Source organism: Diabrotica virgifera, chromosome 1 (assembly GCF_917563875.1).
Source record: "Diabrotica virgifera virgifera chromosome 1, PGI_DIABVI_V3a".
Taxonomy (NCBI): Eukaryota; Metazoa; Arthropoda; class Insecta; order Coleoptera; family Chrysomelidae; genus Diabrotica; species Diabrotica virgifera.
Window position 1 is genome coordinate 62,392,017 of NC_065443.1, and position 18,658 is coordinate 62,410,674.

Here is an 18,658-nt window from a genome sequence, read left to right on the forward strand (position 1 = left end):
AAAAATTAAAAAAAAAATTAAAAAAAAAGTAAATAAAAATATGAAACAAAAAAAATAAATAAAAAAATTAATAATTAAAAAAAAAATATTAAAGAAAAAATCACTAAGAGGATTTAAACCTCCGCGGGGATGAACCGGGTTGACATCCTATCGTAGTGACAAAAAAAACAAAACAAAAAACAAAAAAAAAACTAAAATAAAATACAAAAAAGAATGCATTTATTTTAATATTAAGATTAATATTTTTATTTGTAAAATGTATACACTATGTTTTCTTGATAAACATTAAGTAATATAATATATTTACATTTATTAACATAGTATGTACATTAGCTGTAATGAGTAGGTAAATAAGAAGTAAAAAATTGTAATAATATTATAATAACCAAGTTTCACTAATTGGCAATATCTTTAATACATTTACTTTTGATTGAGACTGGCTGAATGACCATAGTCCAAGCCAAAAAAGAAAAAAAAAAAAAATTCCAAGCAATTTCTGCAAAAAAATATGAGTCACCTCTCAACGTCCATCTCAAAACAGATGCGCCCTGGACTATACTACCCACCAGAGAAATGAATGAAAGCACGGGAGTGCGTTCCGAAGCGTCTAAAAGCCGATTAATGGGTGGGAAAGAGCATGACCACTCAATTTTTGGATTGCAAAGTCATAATTTTAATTGACTATTTTGAAAAAATAAAACTATCAATCGCCAATATTGTTAAGCATTATTGAACAAACTGAAACAGGAACTCGATGAGAAATGGCCCCATATGCAGAAGAAAAAAAGTGTTGTTTCTCCAAGACAATACACCGACTGATTTTAGGAATCTTTCTCACGTAGCAATTTTTCGACGCATATTGGTTGTCAGTACAAACAAATGCACTGTATATAACGTTGCCACAGTGGACTTTCAGTTGTTTCGGCCAACGACCCCTAACCCGACTGACATTACGATGTTACAACGATAAGTAATACCTTTAGTAGTTATATGGGCAACTAAGTTATTACTATTGTGACAACTACATATCACAGTTAAGTTTTTTCAACAATCGCAACGACTTAAAAACGTTATTCGCGGTGTGCAAGTACTTGGAAGGGATACGCGAAACGGTAGTGCGCGAATAGCGGAGAAATATTGCAACTTTCTTAAATAATTCATATTGTCAACTGAAATTGTCAAATTGACGTACATTTCATACCTATTGTCATTTAAGAAGAAAAATTATATATTGCTTCACAATATTGATATGATATGCACATAGAGGTATATATTAACATAGAGGGAGCCTACCTTCCGCGCTTCCTGACGACAAGGTCTCATGGACTGGTTTGCTGCATCTCTTTCTAACACATTGTATCGAAAATCTATGATGACATTCAGTGTGAATATAGGCACAGAAGAGGAGGACAACTGTAGCAGCTTTACTAGGCGTAAGAGTGAAACAGCACTAATCCGAATAAAAAAGATGGTGTCGTCACTTCGCTCTGAATGACACTCTCTCTATGCTAATATTTAACTCTATGGATATGCAATTATTATATAAAGGGAAATTTAATTAATTGTATTTTGCTTGCAATACTGCATTTTAATAACTAATTTTATTTACTACATACACTTGTTTACGTTTGAATAACACAACCTAAATCTTATTTTTTCTTCTTATTATTTTTTTTGGACTATGGCCTTGACAATTATCCAGTATCCAGGACCATATGATTGGTCAATATAATTAAAAGTGCGAATAAAAGTTCAGAGCGTAGAAATAGGTGTCGCTTTTCCGAACTTGCACGGTCCCAATAATGCTAAACTAATTTACGCCCATGGGTTTTCTGGCCGACTAGGTAGTTGTCTCTCACGACCCCAGGACCTTTGTTCTAGATGTGTGACACGTTTGCGGCTACTTCAGGAGCAAAAAAAGAATTTACTTTATAACCTTACTTTTTTCTTATTATTTTATATTTTATTTTGCTGGATTTTTTCGATTTATTTAACAACGTGTTTATTTGTTTTTTATTAGCTGGTTTCTCCATTGTCCATTGTTTTATCAGTAGATTTGATAAGCTTAAATCTTTGTATCAGCTTTGCTAGACAGGGTTGCCAGGCCAGTTCTTACTCTTTCAGTACTAGTCGTTGTAAGATAATTCGGCTGGAACTCAAACAAAATATGTACTTTTTGTACATATTTTGTCTGAATTCCATCCGAATTATCTTGCAGCGGATAGTAGTTTTGCTTTCAAAAAATCAATAGAAATCAGTAGATTCTTTTTAGGCCCTGTAAATACAGTAAAACCTGTGTTAACGGTTACGTGTCAAAATCGGCCACTTGTCGCCCGGTTTCATAATCAACTTAAAGTAAACATTAAGTAAAGTTCACTTTAAAGTTGGCATTTACCCATAAGTATATGAATTGTGATAAAGGTAGGTACCAACTTACTTAAAATTTAAAATCCACTTTAACTGATTATGAAACCGAGCGTTACAATCATTTTGAAAATTCTCCAAACCAATTATATGAAGATTTCCTTATTTAGATCTGGTATTTACCAGTTTCATTTCTCTGTCCATCTATTATCATCATCTACGTCCTGAATCTTATTTTCGGTAATGACTTTGGGAAATTGTAACAAAATGTCTGAAAATAATTTAGAAATTGGGTAAATACTATTAAAAAGCAAATTTTATTTTAGTGATAACAAAATATTGAAATATACCAAACATCTAATAAAAAACACTGCCTACTAGAATTTTTTTAAATAATATCAAAAATATTCCAAAACAGTAGATATCTACTAAATGTGGCAACGCTGTTAAGGAGAATGATGCACTTCATTGCACTGGTCACATGACCTCTGTCACCCAATAAGAGGGTGCGTTCTAAAGTGGTTGGGATAGTCGGCCAGGGCCGTGTTTGGTCGGCGATTGGACTTCTCGGTTGTCTCATCCGTCTGCATCCGTCTATGGTTGGTAATAAGGTATATTTTAAGTAATATTGGTAATATTGTTTATTTTTGGGATGTAAAGAAAATAAAAACACAAAATATAAAAAATGCAGGTATTCTCTAATACCTTTAAAAGCACCATCAATACATTAAATTTATACAAAACATCTTTAACATAAATTCTGGCTTTTATATTAAAATTAGATTTTTTAAATTTGCATATTTTTTGTTAAAAAGGTCATAAAAAATGAGCGCGTGTATTTTTTAAAGGTGGAATATCCATATTTGACGGTAATCTGATATGCGTTTATAAATTTCACATCAGGTAATTTTGTTTAAGTCCTTATTTATGTATTTATATAAATTTAAATACCTGATATGATGTCAAAATAGTTTACTTTTTATATAGGTAAAAAAATATAACCAGTCCGACTCTTTGAGCAACCATTGCACGCAGGCGCTTTTTATAGTCGCTTCAGTTGTCTTATGCAACGCTTAAGGTTGCCTAGGCAACGTCAAGACAACTCAAAAATCGTCCACCAAATTAGTGCAGAATTGGGTCGTCTTCTAGGCAATAACAACTGATAACAACGTTGTAACAAAACGTTGCCACGCGGTAGACAACGTTGTCGCGTCGACAGATTGCTACTTGGGGCTATAATATTCTAAAATTTCGAACACCAATAACTGCAGCGGTTAATTCTGTTTCACAAGAATATGAATATTCTAATCTTTAAAACAAGGCCGGATTGCGTTTCTGCACTTAACTCCCAATGAACTTGAAACTCACCCACTGAAGGTTACCAACATTAATAGAACAATTTGTAGAATTTTTCAATTCATAAGAGGAAATCTGCTCTTCAAATATAAGTAAAGAACTTCAAATGTACCGAATGCTAAAAGAAAAAAATGTGAAAGATACGTTTCTAAATGTTGAGGTGACACTTCGTTTATATTTTAGTTCTGATGCTAACTAATTGCATTGGAGAGAGATCATTCTCAAAATTAAGTTAATTAAAAATCGACTTCGGTCTATGATGGGCCAGGAGCGTTTGAATCATCTCTCTATAATGAGCATTGAACACGATGTCTTAAAGCAACTAGACATGCCCTACATAATCAAGGAATTTTCAATTAAAAAATGTCGCAAAGTACCCCGACTTTAACCATATTTACATCTTACCATATTTATTTTTAATATTTTACTCTCATAAGATACAGTTATTGTATTTTTTATTATTTAAAAATATATTTATGAAAGTAGATCCACATTTTTTTAATTTCTAAAATGGAAAATCGTTTACTTGGCTGTATACCAGATATAAACCATAGTTATAACAATAATGGTACGAGGTAGGGCCCCACACTAATTCTGCCCAGGGGCCCCCACTGCCTTAAATCCGGCTCTGCTTTAAAAAGTTCATTTTACTGAAGGTTATATTTTTATTATGCTTTATTTAATTTTATCTGAACTACATTTAAAATTACATTTTTTACAGTTAAAACTTAGATAGGGATAGTACAATAATAATATTTTTCATCGCATCTGTCCCCATTATCGGCAATAACTTCAGCAGAAGGAAAATACTCAAACAAAATACCATATCCTTTTAACTTTCTTTTGCCTCTTTCCCTCAGCGCTCTTTGCATCTCTTTGATAAACGGTTTCATCTTGCAAAGCAGCAGCTGAACACATCCCGTTTCTTCATCGAGACTTCTGTCTGTGACGTAGTCGATAACTTTATCAGGTAGTTTTTGATCTTGAGTATCTGATAAAAGATTTGATATGACGCTGTTGTTTAACATCCAGTCAAACGGAGTATCTTCTTTCATTTGCTTTGGTTCGATTTTTGATGGTGGATTTAATGATGTACCAATCTAAAATTATTAAAATACATAAATATGTACTTACATATCAACGAAATGAGAAGTACCACATTCGAAAATCTGAAGACCTCTACTACCGTGGAACCAATTTCTGGGTACAACCTTAATCTCTGCCTCCTACAATTTACAAGGCAAGCAGATGACGAATAAAGGAAACAAACAGGACTCTACAATATGCAGTCACCTTCCGCCCATTCGACTAGATATAAATTGTAACGAAAGTATTCACAATATCAGTAAACTGATATGTGGAAGAGATTTGAGCCTTGAAATGAAACTTCGCCTGATGAGATGTTACGTACTTTCTGTGCTGTTCTACGGAATGGAGTCATGGACGCTGAAAAAGATTGATACCAAAAAATTAGAGGCATTTGAACTGTGGATGTATCGCAGAATCTTGAGAATATCATGGACGGAGAGAGTCACAAACGTCGAGGTCTTGAGAAGAATGAATAAAGAAAAGGAAGTCATATTTACGATCAAAAAACGAAAACTGCAATACTTGGGACACATTACAAGAGGCGAAAGATATGAACTGCTTCGAATAATTATGCAGGGAAAGATAGCAGGAAAAAGGTCCACAGGAAGAAGACGAAACTCCTGGCTAAAGAATCTACGGGAATGGTATAGCTGTAGCAACAACGAATTGTTTCGGTCAGCAGTTTCGAAAATACGTATAGCCCTGATGATCGCCAACCTTCGGAACGAAGATGGCACTTGAATAAGAAGAAGTAAACTGAGAAAATGAAAGACGGCTTATGTTTCATTTCGGTTCAGAGATGATCAATCATCCCATTGCTTACGTTTCACTTTCTTCACATTGCTTCTAACATAGCAGAGCAGATCATCTAGCCACTCTGAAGATCTCTGGAGAGAGTGAAACGTACGTAAGGGGATGATTGATCGTATGATCTGCTCTGTTCTGATCTGGACCTATTACCTAGGATCGGTATTACAGAGTAATGGGGAAATAGAATGAGATGCATGCAATAGAAGTGTTGGATGGATTAAGTGGAAGAAAGCGAGTGGTGTGTTGTGTGACAGAAAATACAATGAAGCTGAAGGGAAAATGCTATAAAACAGTCATAAGACCGACTACGATGTAAGGAAGTGAATGTTGGGCAGTTAAAAAGAAAGAGGAACAACGAATAATGTGTGTGGCTAAAATATGAATGCTTAGATTGATGAGTGAAGTGACGAAAAAGGATAAGATGAAAGTAACTTAGGGGAAGTCTAGAAGTGCCAGAGGTCCCGATTAAACCTCCGTTAACTAACGGGCTGTTAATCGAGGCATAAAGTACCGGCCCTAAGTGTTGTTTTATTTTTACCTTTACTAATTTGTTTAACCGATGAAAATTATTTCATATCAGACTGTACAGAGTAACAATTTACACAGTCTATATATAAAATAATTCAAAAATATACAGTAAAAAAAAGACAGATATATATACAAAATATTAGCATAATTTACTGCAATCTTTTTTAATTTATGTACCATTTCGGTCTAATGCTGTTCGGTCTAGTGAGGTTTCGGTAAAGTGCTTTTCGGTCCAATAAGTTCGGTCTACTGCTTTTGGTCTAATAATTTCGGTCTAATTGTAGTGTACCCTTGAAAGGAGTAGGAGAGAGACCAAAGAAGACTTGGGGGGAGATGCTTACGCAGGAGATGTCGGTAGAGAGGTTTGATATTGATATGGCCGAAGATAAAATCTTATGGAGAAATGCAGTTGGGAAGCCAAGCCCGCATAGGCATAAAGGCAAAAATAACTATGAAGAGAATGAGATACCAAATTGTATCATTATCTCGGTACCTGGCATTTATAATAAGGACACATTACGATCTGTCTGATTATTTAGGACATGGGCCTAATTCGGTATCTTTTTCCAACATACAGTGAGGACGTTGAGGTTGGAATAAATTCATTTTTTCACGAATGAGCGATTTTGGAAATACTTAAATCCCGAAACAGGTCGATTTTTATTTTTAAATTATGATTTTTTGGCATATATATATATATATATATCACCCTAGTGACGTCATGCATCTGGACGTAGTGACATAATCGATGATTATTTTAAATGAGAATAGGGGTCGTGTACCAGCTCATTTGAAACGCTACTCAGTTCTGTGTTCAGTAATATAAATATTAACAATTATTTATATAGGGTGCCAAAAATTTTTTTTTAATTAAATAAATTGAGACAAAAAGAGGAATGTATGTAATTTATTTAATTCAAAATACATTCTACTGCTGTCATAAAACAGAAAAATGTTTATTTCATAAGAAATAAACATTGCTTTCCGCTTAAAATAAATGTTCAATATGTCAAGAGCAAGTAGGTGACAGATTTAACATTGAATTTAAGCGAAATACAATATTTATTTGTCAGATAGTTATTTTTTTTCTTTTTTCTGACAGCAGTTGAATGTATTTTAAATTAAATAAATTACATAAATTCTTGTTTTTGTCTCAATTAATTTAATTCAAAAAATAATTTTGGACAATTTTTATAAATAATTATGTTATTGTTTTTATTAGTGAAGAGATAATTGAATAACCTTTCAAATGGGCTAGCACACGACCCCTATTCTCATTAAAAAAAACCATCGATAACGTCATCACGCCCAGATGGATGGCGTAACTAGGATAATACGAGTTTATATGCCAAAAAATTATAATATAAATAAAAATAAAAATCGACTTGTTTCGGGATTTATTTCCAAAATCGCCCATTCGTGAAAAAATAAAATTATTCCAACCTAAACGTCCTTACTGTATACATTCAGACAAGCAGTGGCGAATCTATGGGGAGGGAAAAAGGGGAAATGTGCCTTCCCCTAACAAGGTCCAAAATTAAAAAGAAAAATATTGTTGAAACATAAAAATATATTAGGTGACACGAAACGTAAACCACAGAGAGACACGCTAGTTAGGAAAATTAAGGGAACTTAATGCATATAAGTTATTATTTATGTCTTTTATTTAGTTTGGAACCGAGACGATGTAAACTGGTCGTAAATAACAAAATAATAGAACAAGTGATGGAAACGGAATACTTGGAAATTAAACTGTTAAGCTACGGAAAAGTTGAAGAAGAAGTACAAAAACTAGTGAACATGGCGAACAGAGCAGCAGAATGTCTCACCAACACAATCTGGAGAAACAAATACTTCACAATGGAAACGAAAACCAAAATATATAAATCAACAATAAAATCGATAATGACGTACCTACACAGCGGAAACAAGAGCAGATACGACGAAAACACAAATACTGCGGGAAACAGCAGAAATGAAAGTCTTACGAAAAATAACAAACCAAACTCTAAGTGACAGAGTAAGAAGTAAGGAAATACGAGCGAGATGTGGCATAGAAGAAATAAACATGTGGACCAAAAGAAGAAAAATAGAATGGAACTAACACATAGAAAGAATGGCAGAAAATATAATTGTACGAATAGCAAGAGACAAATCGCCAAATGGAAGAAGATCATTGGGACGACCGAGGAAAAGATGGTCAGATAATGTCAGCTGAGGCTAGAAACCAAAGTAAAACAGGCATTGAGCCTATTTATAAAGTAAGAAGATGTAGTTTAGGTTCATCTTTTGTATGACTTTTGGTTGTTTCATTGGAAGTTCCCCTCTTGAAGGCAAATATCTAGATCCGCCACTGTAGACAAGTATTTGGTAAATGTCCTTTTTAATTGATCATTCTTCAAAAACTTACCAATTGGGCTATAAGAATAATTGCATTAACTGCTATTGCACTTATTTGTTTATTTTCGAATCCAAACAATCTTAGAAATCCTGAAAATATATTATTAGTGCCTTCTGTGTGTTTCGGTGGTGATGGTTTACTTCCTAGAGCGTTACTAACTAAATTAGCGACTTTAGCGGCGTGGTCCATCGAGAAGAAATCGCCAGCCATCTTGAAACCTAGAACAAAACTTCTTTTCAGTGGATTTTTTATACGTCATTTAATTTCTCACAGCAATAATAATTTAAGAGAGCAAGCTTAACAATTGACGTAGTGATTTTTCGTGCTTTTTCCACTAATATAAAAACCACTTAAATATTCCGTGGATGAAGCAATAACCAAAATTCAACACCCATCTCGAGATGTAAAGTTGTGGTTTTAGTTTTAGACAAAACATCTTATCATCCTGTTGTTGTTATCAAGGAGAGTCAGACAATTTTAACAAATTCTTTTACCAAGAAGAAATCACAGGCTTCAAAGTTGTCATGATCCTGCCAAAATAAACCTTCTCTACCTAAAACCACTCGGACCCAGTGCATAGGCGTAACCAGGATAATCCTAATGGGGGGTTACAACTACTGGAAGGTCTCCGAGAGGTATGGTGTTAAGCGTAGAGAGCTCAAAGTACATCCCAATGGGGGGGGGGGGGGGTTATAACTCCCAAACCCTACAGTAGGTTACACCTACGACCCAGTGCACAAGTTTGGCAAATTAATATAAGCTTATGCTTATAGGGCAGAACAAAAAGCCAAATTCTGCGCAGATTATTAAAAGAAAACGAGATTGACAACACTACAAGAAACATACAGAAAACGAAGTTTTATTGACTCCGAGAAAAAGATCCCAGGATATGAACTACTGGGTGCTATCTACGATAGCGCCTACGGTGTAGCAACATATGTACCTGCGCTGCGTACAAACATAGTACGACATAGAAAGGCTTCCTTAATTTTCACTGTGCCAAGAACAAAATCCACGACGTAACTGTAAGGCGATGACTCAATTACTTGTTATATCACAATATTTACAAGCCCCCTGCTCTCATATGGCCTGTACATGTACTTAACCCCTACAAACACCCAGCTATATATGTAGGAGATTTTAATAGTCACCACGAGATGTGGAAGTAAGGTAAGGTGGCCAAATACCATCCCCTTAAGCAAAATCTTAAATTATGAAATTTGATTTAATGTTAAAATAATGAAAAAAACTTATGCAACTCAACTTTACACCTAAGAGTTTTGCTAGTACGATTCTACTAAATAAATTATCGTTAATGAAAAATAAATAAATAATCAAAATAAGGCAAAAGATTATTTAGAAATGGTATCCCAATTTCATCCCCCACCCATTCCCAAATAATATCTAGGATTTTTTTAAAGCATGATTTAAACAGTATGAATACTTATTTTACTAAATTTATTGAGATAAGACCATGCTTATACATTTTATACATAAGTTATAATATCTTTTATCCAGACTTAAATCATAAACAAAATTTTTGACTTTGGTTGAAGATGAACAAATCTCATGATACCATTAAAGCAATCTGGACACCTTATTTATTTTTATCTTCACTTGTCTTGTCAAATACGTTTTCCATAAATGGTACATGGTGCATCTTCAACTAGAACTATTCTCATCATAGGCTGACACCAGTAGATATCAAAGGGGACGGATTTAGGAATTTTGTTATATAAAACATGGCTACTGCCAAATGCGTGACCAAATGAGTAGAACTACACGGCTGTAACAACTCACATATAATATTCAAAGGGCATTCTACTATTATCAATCGCTAAGTAAGTCTAAACTTACCTTGAAGAGTCAATATAAGTATTTAAAATTTATTACACACTGTAGCAAGCTACTACAAAAACTATTTATGAAAAATTAAAGAGTAAATGAACAGATCAAAGAATCTACGCGACTACCACTAGTAAACTGGATCGTTTTGAAGATTCCCTTACTCTCTCGCAAGGTTGCAGTACTGCCAATAGACGTTACAGTGGGGGACGAATTTAGGACAGGGCACGGATTTTGGGCACTTTACCTTCACTATCTCACAATGCCCAAAATGGCTCGTCCCTTTTGGAATGGTAAGAAGAACATGACATCCACCTCCCATTTGACGCCAAGGATAGAGGCAATTTCAGATCTGCAGCATGAAAGAGGCGGTATAATCCAGATCTTTGTTTTCTTACACAGACAACAAGGGACAACTTCCACAAACATCAAGAAAGGTTTATAGGTAAACAATTTCCCTTAGCTCGCACCGGCCCATTCTGATCAAAATCGGTATTAGCATTTCAATTATTATAAGATCGTTTCCACGTCCCAGATGGAACTTCAGGAAAGCTAACTAGTCCGACGACGGAAGGGCGGGAGGGTATTAAAAACTCCAAAAATTTTACGACGTAGTTTATGGATGTTCCCTAACGTCAATGGATTGCATTGATTGACTGTTGTACTTGTTGGCAAATCTCGTAAACCTATAGCTCTAATAAGAAATGGTTCACCACAGATATTTTCAAAAATTGGTTTTTTAGAGAATTTCTACCTGCAGTGAGAAAATTTCAAGATGAGAAACTGGAAATACCATCGAAAGAGGTGAAATGTTTATTGATTTTAGACAGCGCTCCTGCTTGTCCCCCTGAAAATATTCAACATTCAGAAGATGGCAACTTTAATTGGATGTTTTTGCCAAACAATACATCGCTTATTCAACCCATAGATTAGTGAATAATTTTGACAGCCCAACGAGTATAATGCAGAAAGTTTTTAGATGAAGTTAGAACACTAAAAAAGTAGCAAACAAAACTTGATTTCTTTTTTAGCTTCAAATGTGTACATTCACTGGCGGATCCATGGGGGTGTCATGGGGGTCATGACCCCTCCCATAATTGTAAACCCACGTATCCTAAGGTTGGTAAGACTAAGTCACCTTGCATCAGAGATAGGTAATTAAATCACCCTCAAGACCCATGACCCCCCCCCCCCAAACAAAATTTCTGGATTCGCCACTGTGTAGATAGCATCTAAATACAGTACATATTTTCAAAAAAAAATTTATTGATTTTAAACTGATTTTTATATAACGGACTTTCCCCCCAATTAGTCCGTTATATCGAGGTTTTACTAGATGGTCTACAGGCTCCCGATTACTTCCTAAGTAAGCCCTGATTACTCTTCAGCATCTTGAAATTGAATGTTTAAACTTAAACTTCAATTTAGGCACTTGGAACATCAAAAATGATAATTTACGTTACTCAAACCTCAAAAATCCGTATTTTCGCATTTTTTAGATTTTAAATTGCGTATAACCGTTGATTGAGGTATATTAATATTCCAATCAACGGTATAACTCTAGGGCCGGTTGTTCGAACGGTAATCAAAAATGATCATTATCAAATATTTAATTACTGTCACCAACTGTCAATTTCAACTTTGTTTGGGTTGCTGAAAACATAATTATGTTTTACAATTATGAAATTAGTTAATCAATTATGTTAATTGATTAACTAATCTCATAATTATAATTAATTATGTTTTCAGCAAGCCAATCAAGGTTGACATTGACAGTTGGTGACAGTAATTAAATATTTGATAGTGATCATTGTTGATTAGCGTTCGAACAACCGGCCCTTAAGATAGCAACTATAAGGCCGGTTTTCACGCTACGTCTCATTGTACGTTTTTTTGGATAGGACAAATCCTATACAATAAAACGTGGCGTGTAAACAGAAAAATTATGTTATTTTCTACAAGCATTACCTACTACTACTACTAATGTAGTATTGGAACTGTTTAATAAGATATACGATACTGGTCAAATTCTATCGGACTGGTTGAAATCTACATTTGTGCCCCTTCCCAAGAAATCCAATTCTAAGACGTGTAGCGAATATCGTCTTATAAGTTTAATGAGTCACACCCTTAAAGTATTCGTGCGTATTATCCATTCCAGAATACGAGCAAAATTAGAACACAGCATAAGTAAAACACAGTTTGGTTTTAGATGCGGTTTTGGAACTCGAGAGCCCCTATTTTCAATACAAGTCTTGATTCAAAAATGCCTGGATCAACAGAAAGATGTTTACGCCTGTTTTATCGACTATGAGAAAGCATTCGATACTATCAAACATGACAAACTCATAGAACTATTACATCTTTCAGGACTTGACACTAAGGACATCCAGATTATAAAAAATCTATATTGGAATCAAACAGCCCACATAAAGAATGGACATATGGTGAGTGAAAACATAACCATTTCTAGAGGGGTTAGACAGGGCTGTATTCTTTCGCCACTGCTTTTCAAGCTGTACACGGAACAAATATTTCTAGAGTCACTGGAAGAGTACAATGAGGGCATCAAGATTAATGGCGTACCAATAAGTAATTTTTGATATGCAGATGATACTGTTATACTGGCCGATAACATCGAAGATTTACAGATGACGCTAAATAGAGTAAATACAACTGGCAACCGATTTGGACTGAAAATCAATAGAAAGAAAACTAAATTTATGGTGATCAGTAAAAAGAACATTCAACATATCGACCTGAATATTGAAGCCGAACGTATTGAAAGAGTACACCGATTTAAATATCTGGGATATACAGTAAATGATAAGTGGGACCCAGACGTAGAGATTAGGATCCGAATTGAAATAGCAAGATCCAAATTCATAAAAATGAGAAAGCTCTTAAGCAACCGCAACCTAAGCGTTAACCTCCGATGGCGCGCCACGAAATACTACTTACTCTCTACGCTACTTTACGGAGTAGAAGGGTGGACGTTAACAGCAGCAACTATAAAGAAGTTAGCGGCTCTAGAAATGTGGCTATATCAACGCATACTGAGAATACCTTGGACAGACAGAGTGACCAACACAGAGGTATTGAGACGAATGGGTAAAAAGGTGGAATTGTTAACAACTGTTAAAAGGAGGAAAGCGTCATACCTGGGCCATGTGTTCCGTAATGATAAGTACGTCTGCTACAGCTTATCGTGGAAGGCAAGATTGAAGGTAGAAGAGGTTTGTGTAAGATGTGTAAAATGTGTAATACTACAAATCCTGTCGAAGGTTAAACCATCTTACAATTTTAACTGCTGGTACCTAGAATTTTAAACAAATGAGGGGGCCAGACGTAAAAGGGTTTAAGTGCAGTTTTGATAGTTATGAGATAATCAGCTTCAAAGTTGTTTGAGTTTTATAAAATAAAATATGTCTAATGTACAATGTACTATAAAATGATAAAAATATAAGGGTATATTACTATTCTTACTATATCCTTCCTTTTTTTTCAATTATTAAAAAAATGTACTTGAATCGGTACATGGTGTGGATAAATGTTACTGGTAAAACTGTTTAAGTGCAGATGTTAACTACATATTACTAATCATTTTTGTCACAGCTGTTATCCACAGTGTAACTACAACTGGCACGTTGCATAATACTTAATTAGTCTTTAAAATTGGTCACATATCTAGTATTTATTTACTTAAAAAATAATCCTGTATTAACACGGGTTTACACATTACAGAATACTAAAAATAGTTTTGTGGTAAAATGGTTCAAGCGCACTTAAACCCGTTTATTACTATTTGTTTTTACAGAATACTAAAAATACTTTTTTGGTAAAACGGTTCAAGCGCACGGCTAAACCTTTTTACTACCAAAGCAAACTGCAATTGTTTTCAGTGAACTAAATGTAATGGCGATAGATGGCGACTATAGGGCGAAATATGCTTAAATCGTTTTACCACAAAGTTCTAATACCATTTAAGTATGCGAATCTGTACTTAGAGTAAAATTTCAAAAAAGTGCACTTAAACCGTTTTACATCTAACCCCTTCCAAATATGAATGGGTAGCCTACATACCAACTCATTGTTTGGAAAAAGTTTGGTTTAAAAAAATAAAATGTATCTGAGTTACAGAGCCAGAACGAAAAACTGTGACAACTAGCCCTGGTCTCCCCTAATCAAAATGAAAATTAGGCTACAAGGAACAAAAAGAACAGGGCTTGCCTGGGTGGCGTTTGGTAAATTAGAGTATATTTGCAAACACAATAAGTAAGTACTTAAAAAAGGTTTTAACCAATTTCTTCTGGTACTTACTTATGGTTCACAAAAATGACCTTTTACATCGAAAAATATTGCTAGAAAAAAAAAACGCAAATTGCTATGGTATAGTAAATATGAATTATAAACAGTTGCAATTATTTGCAAACATTTTGCGCGCTTGGTGAAAACGCTCCTTCCAACTAAAGAATAGAAAACAAATGGATTAGAGAAAATTGAAGTAAGATGCTGGAAGAGAAATAACAAAACTAAAATGGCAACTTGAAGGGTATATTAGATATGAATATAAAAGTTGGAATAATATAATTATTGTGCAACAGAGACCTTGAGAAAACGTGGAGGCTAAGAAAAACCACAAATGCGAGGGGAAAAGATCTCAAAAATTTACAGTCCTGAAATGGATAAAAAATATAGTAAGAAATACAGATAATTAAGCAAATGAAGCGGACAGATATACATAGAAAGATATAACGTATTATAAAATGATTTAAGATCAAATTTCAACTCTAACCTGATTTAATTTTGTCGAAAACATTAAAATTTTCTTCACTTGTATACACTGGCAGTAATTGGTGGAATATTAAAAATAGAAGAACCAGCAAGTTTCGAATCATGTTAAATACTGAATGACAGAAAAACATTAAAATTAAAAATCATTCGTGTAAAAAACCTAATTCTTAAAACGGTGCCTGCATTTATCTTGTGATGGTAGAGTAATAATGCATGTTGTTCTAGTATGTGATTTCTACAGGATGTTCAAAGTTAGTAGTAAGTGTTAAAAAGAAAATAGGTATTTAAAAAAGCACTGTTAAATCCATAATATAAATTCTCTCGTTTTAAAACGTTCAGACCGGTCGAATTTTAAATTAACTATTTTTATATATGTTTAGGTAAAACGTGGCTCTAAAATTTACGAATTCTAAGTCATACAAAAAAAAACCTATATACAATGGTACCTACCTATTAGTATCGTCGCCCCCGCTAGCGAAATTATTCCGATTCGATTTTTTTGCACAAACTTACTCAAAAAGAGGTCCTTATAACACATCCACAGGAAAAACATTTTCAGGAAAAACTCGTTGCACCTTTTTTAAAGTGCTTAAAAAAAACTTAATTTTTGTTTTTTAAAAAAGTTTCTAGCATCAAAAGTAAGCAAGGTACGTTCAAAATAAAGTTGGTCCCTTTTTTTGGTAAAAAAAATCGTAAAAATCTCCACCTAATTAGCATCCCAAATGAAATTAATCGTTACCGCTTCACAAGTTACTTGACTTATGTATTGCTCATATGATCTTAATGTTGTTCTGAAGCTATTTCCTTGTGGCATTTTTATAATAAACTATTTTTAATGGGAAATAAGCCACAATTTTACCAAAAAAAAAAAAAAATGATTTTATTAACGTTTCGAAGCCCAAATCGGATTTCGTTGTCAAAATACAAAATACTACTGTTTTATCTGTTCATAATATGATCTGTAAGTTTTATCGGTTCAAAGTGTTCGTTTTGAAAAAAATTAGGTTTTAAAATATTTTTTTTATTTTGAAAAATATTTTTTTTTAAATAACTTAAAAATTATTGTTGATTCCAAAGATCTCAAGTAGCAAAACAATATATATATTTTTTTTATTTTGAAAAATATTTTTTTTTAAATAACTTAAAAATTATTGTTGATTCCAAAGATCTCAAGTAGCAAAACAATATAGGTTTTGCTATTGTAACTATTTTGGACTTTTTGTTTTCCTGAAAACAAAAATTGGTTAAGATATGGATGTTCAAAATTTGCATACACTCGGATTAGAGACTCATTTAGGCCCATTTAACTACAGCCTTCTCAAAAATAAGCGCTCTGAACCAATGAATCTTAGAGATCCCACATACAATACCATAAGTAAAGTATTTTGTGAAGCGGTACAGATTAATTTCATTTCGGATTCTAATTAGGGGGTGATTTTCACGATTTTTTTACCAGCAAAAAAGGGACTAACATTATTTTGATCGTAACAAACTTTTTTAAAAAAGAAAAATAAAGCTTTTCTTAAATTCTTTAAAAAAGTTTAAATCAGTCTTCCCCGAAAAGTGCTTGGTTTTTTGGTTATTTTACGTTGAAATATTCGATTTGGAATTTGACGACTAAGAACCCACTTTCATTAGCTACAACTCTGCTTCTACGGGGTCTATAGACTTTGTATATACACCATTTTGTCACCTTTTTATAAGCTATATTTTTGCGCTACGAGTATTTTTTTGATAAAATACTTACTTTTTGAGATATTTGCGAAAAGCGCCTGAATATGTGGTTTTTTGTAGAAAAATAAACATTTCCACTCGCAAATAACTCGAAAAGTATTAACTTAGTGAAAAAACAGTATAGAAAAAAAATTTGCTTAGAATTAGTCAGTTCCTCCAATTCAGGACTTATTTCGAAAGTACGAAAGTTCGAAAGTTTGCACCCCCAGGGCAAAAGGCAAACAATCGACACAATACCACTTTTTTTCTTTGACATATTAGCTATGAGTATGCCAAAGTGCGGAAATCCTAATCGAGCTAGTATCAGTAGCAGAACGAATGAGGTTAGATCTGTACCTTGGAGGTAAACAGTCGTTATTCCACTTTTTGCCGAAATGGAGTTAATACCACGCTTTTGTTGTCAGATTTTCATAACATATTGTGGAAAAAAATCGTACATCCAGCGTTATTAGTTGCCTAGATAAGGCGTTTAGAAACAATAGCAACTCCATTAGTCAGTTGAGGTAAACAGTAGTATATCCATAGCAACTTCATAAATACGTGCGTATATTAGATAGTACGCTTTCGTATGCGGTAGTGGTAAACAATCGTAGCTGCATTTTTATTTTAAATGGTATTTTGAGGGTGTTAAAACGGGATAATGAAAAACAAGAGTTCTTTTTTGTTCCAAACATTGTGATTTGGTTTTTGCATTTTTAAATAAGGAATATACTATTTTTGTAATCACTTACGATTTTTATTTTGCATATTACCTGTTTAAAGACATAGAGGTAAAAAGTCGTAGCTCCCATTATTATACATCAGGTAAATAATTTCTTAACAATACTAATACCCAGTAATAGATTTGCATTTACATATTATAATATACCAATAATGTTGAATTCGACGTAATGGAAATAATTTTTTTTTATAGTTTATTGACTAGTCTGTATGTTTTGCGCTTTCTTGCAAATGTATACATTGCGGATATACGACTGTTTACCTCCAAGGTACAGACATATAAATCGAAATAAAACAAAATTCATGGCGACTAACACAAACACAAGAGCTGGAAATGTTGCCGCAGATCTAATTATCAATGACCAAAACTTCGAAGCGGTCAAAGAGTTCATATATCTAGGGACATCGGTTAACCCCAATAATAACACATCAGAGGAAATAAAAAGACGAATAATAATTGCAAACCGGTGTTTTTATAGTCTATCAAAGTACTTAGCTAACAAACGTCTGTCTCAAAAAACTCGTATAAGGCTGTATAGAACATTGAAAATCCCTGTTCTCACATATGGAGCAGAGGCATGGACGCTAACTAAAACAGATGAATCCGCTCTGTCGATTTTTGAAAGAAAGATGCTACGTAAGATATTCGGAGCGGTCTGTGAGAACGGAATATGGAGGCGTAGATATAACTTTGAACTGCAGAATATCTACAAGCATACGTTTGGTGGAAAGATATTATCACTATAATTAAGCGAAACCGCCTGCAGTGGGCAGGGCATGTAGCCCGGGCCCCTGAATCGAACATGAAAAAAAAGATTCTAACAGCGCAACCCGTGGGAATGAGAAGACGGGGTAGACCAAAGCTGAGGTGGATGGACGGGGTAACACAGGATGCCGAGAAGATCGGAGTCGGCAACTGGAAAATGCAAGCAAGGGACAGAACAGAATGGCGTAGAAAGCTTGAGAAGGTCGAGGCCCTCTAAGGGCTGTAGCACCAAGATGATGATGCCAAAGTTC

The 18,658-nt window shown here is 33.9% G+C and overlaps 1 protein-coding gene across 1 annotated transcript; it reads right to left on the reverse strand.

The window, feature by feature from the left end:
• Window positions 1-4,412: 4,412 nt before the first annotated feature.
• LOC114341398 (uncharacterized) lies at window positions 4,413-15,296 on the reverse strand. The gene is made up of 3 exons (XM_028292191.2): window positions 15,189-15,296; window positions 8,558-8,766; window positions 4,413-4,820 (listed from the first exon to the last, which is right to left on the reverse strand). The coding sequence occupies exons 1-3, from the start codon at window positions 15,289-15,291 to the stop codon at window positions 4,449-4,451; spliced, it is 684 nt and encodes a 227-aa protein (XP_028147992.1). The 5' UTR covers window positions 15,292-15,296; the 3' UTR covers window positions 4,413-4,448.
• Between the last annotated feature and the right edge of the window lie 3,362 nt (window positions 15,297-18,658).

Coding starts and splice junctions, on each gene's coding strand:
- LOC114341398 (XM_028292191.2), bottom strand. CDS start 15,291: ATGATTCGAAACTTGCTGGTTCTTCTATTTTTAATATTCCACCAATTA. Junction 8,767..15,188: donor TTTCGACAAAATTAAATCAG/GTTAGAGTTGAA, acceptor GTTTTGTTCTAG/GTTTCAAGATGGCTGGCGAT. Junction 4,821..8,557: donor TTATTCTTATAGCCCAATTG/GTAAGTTTTTGA, acceptor TAATAATTTTAG/ATTGGTACATCATTAAATCC.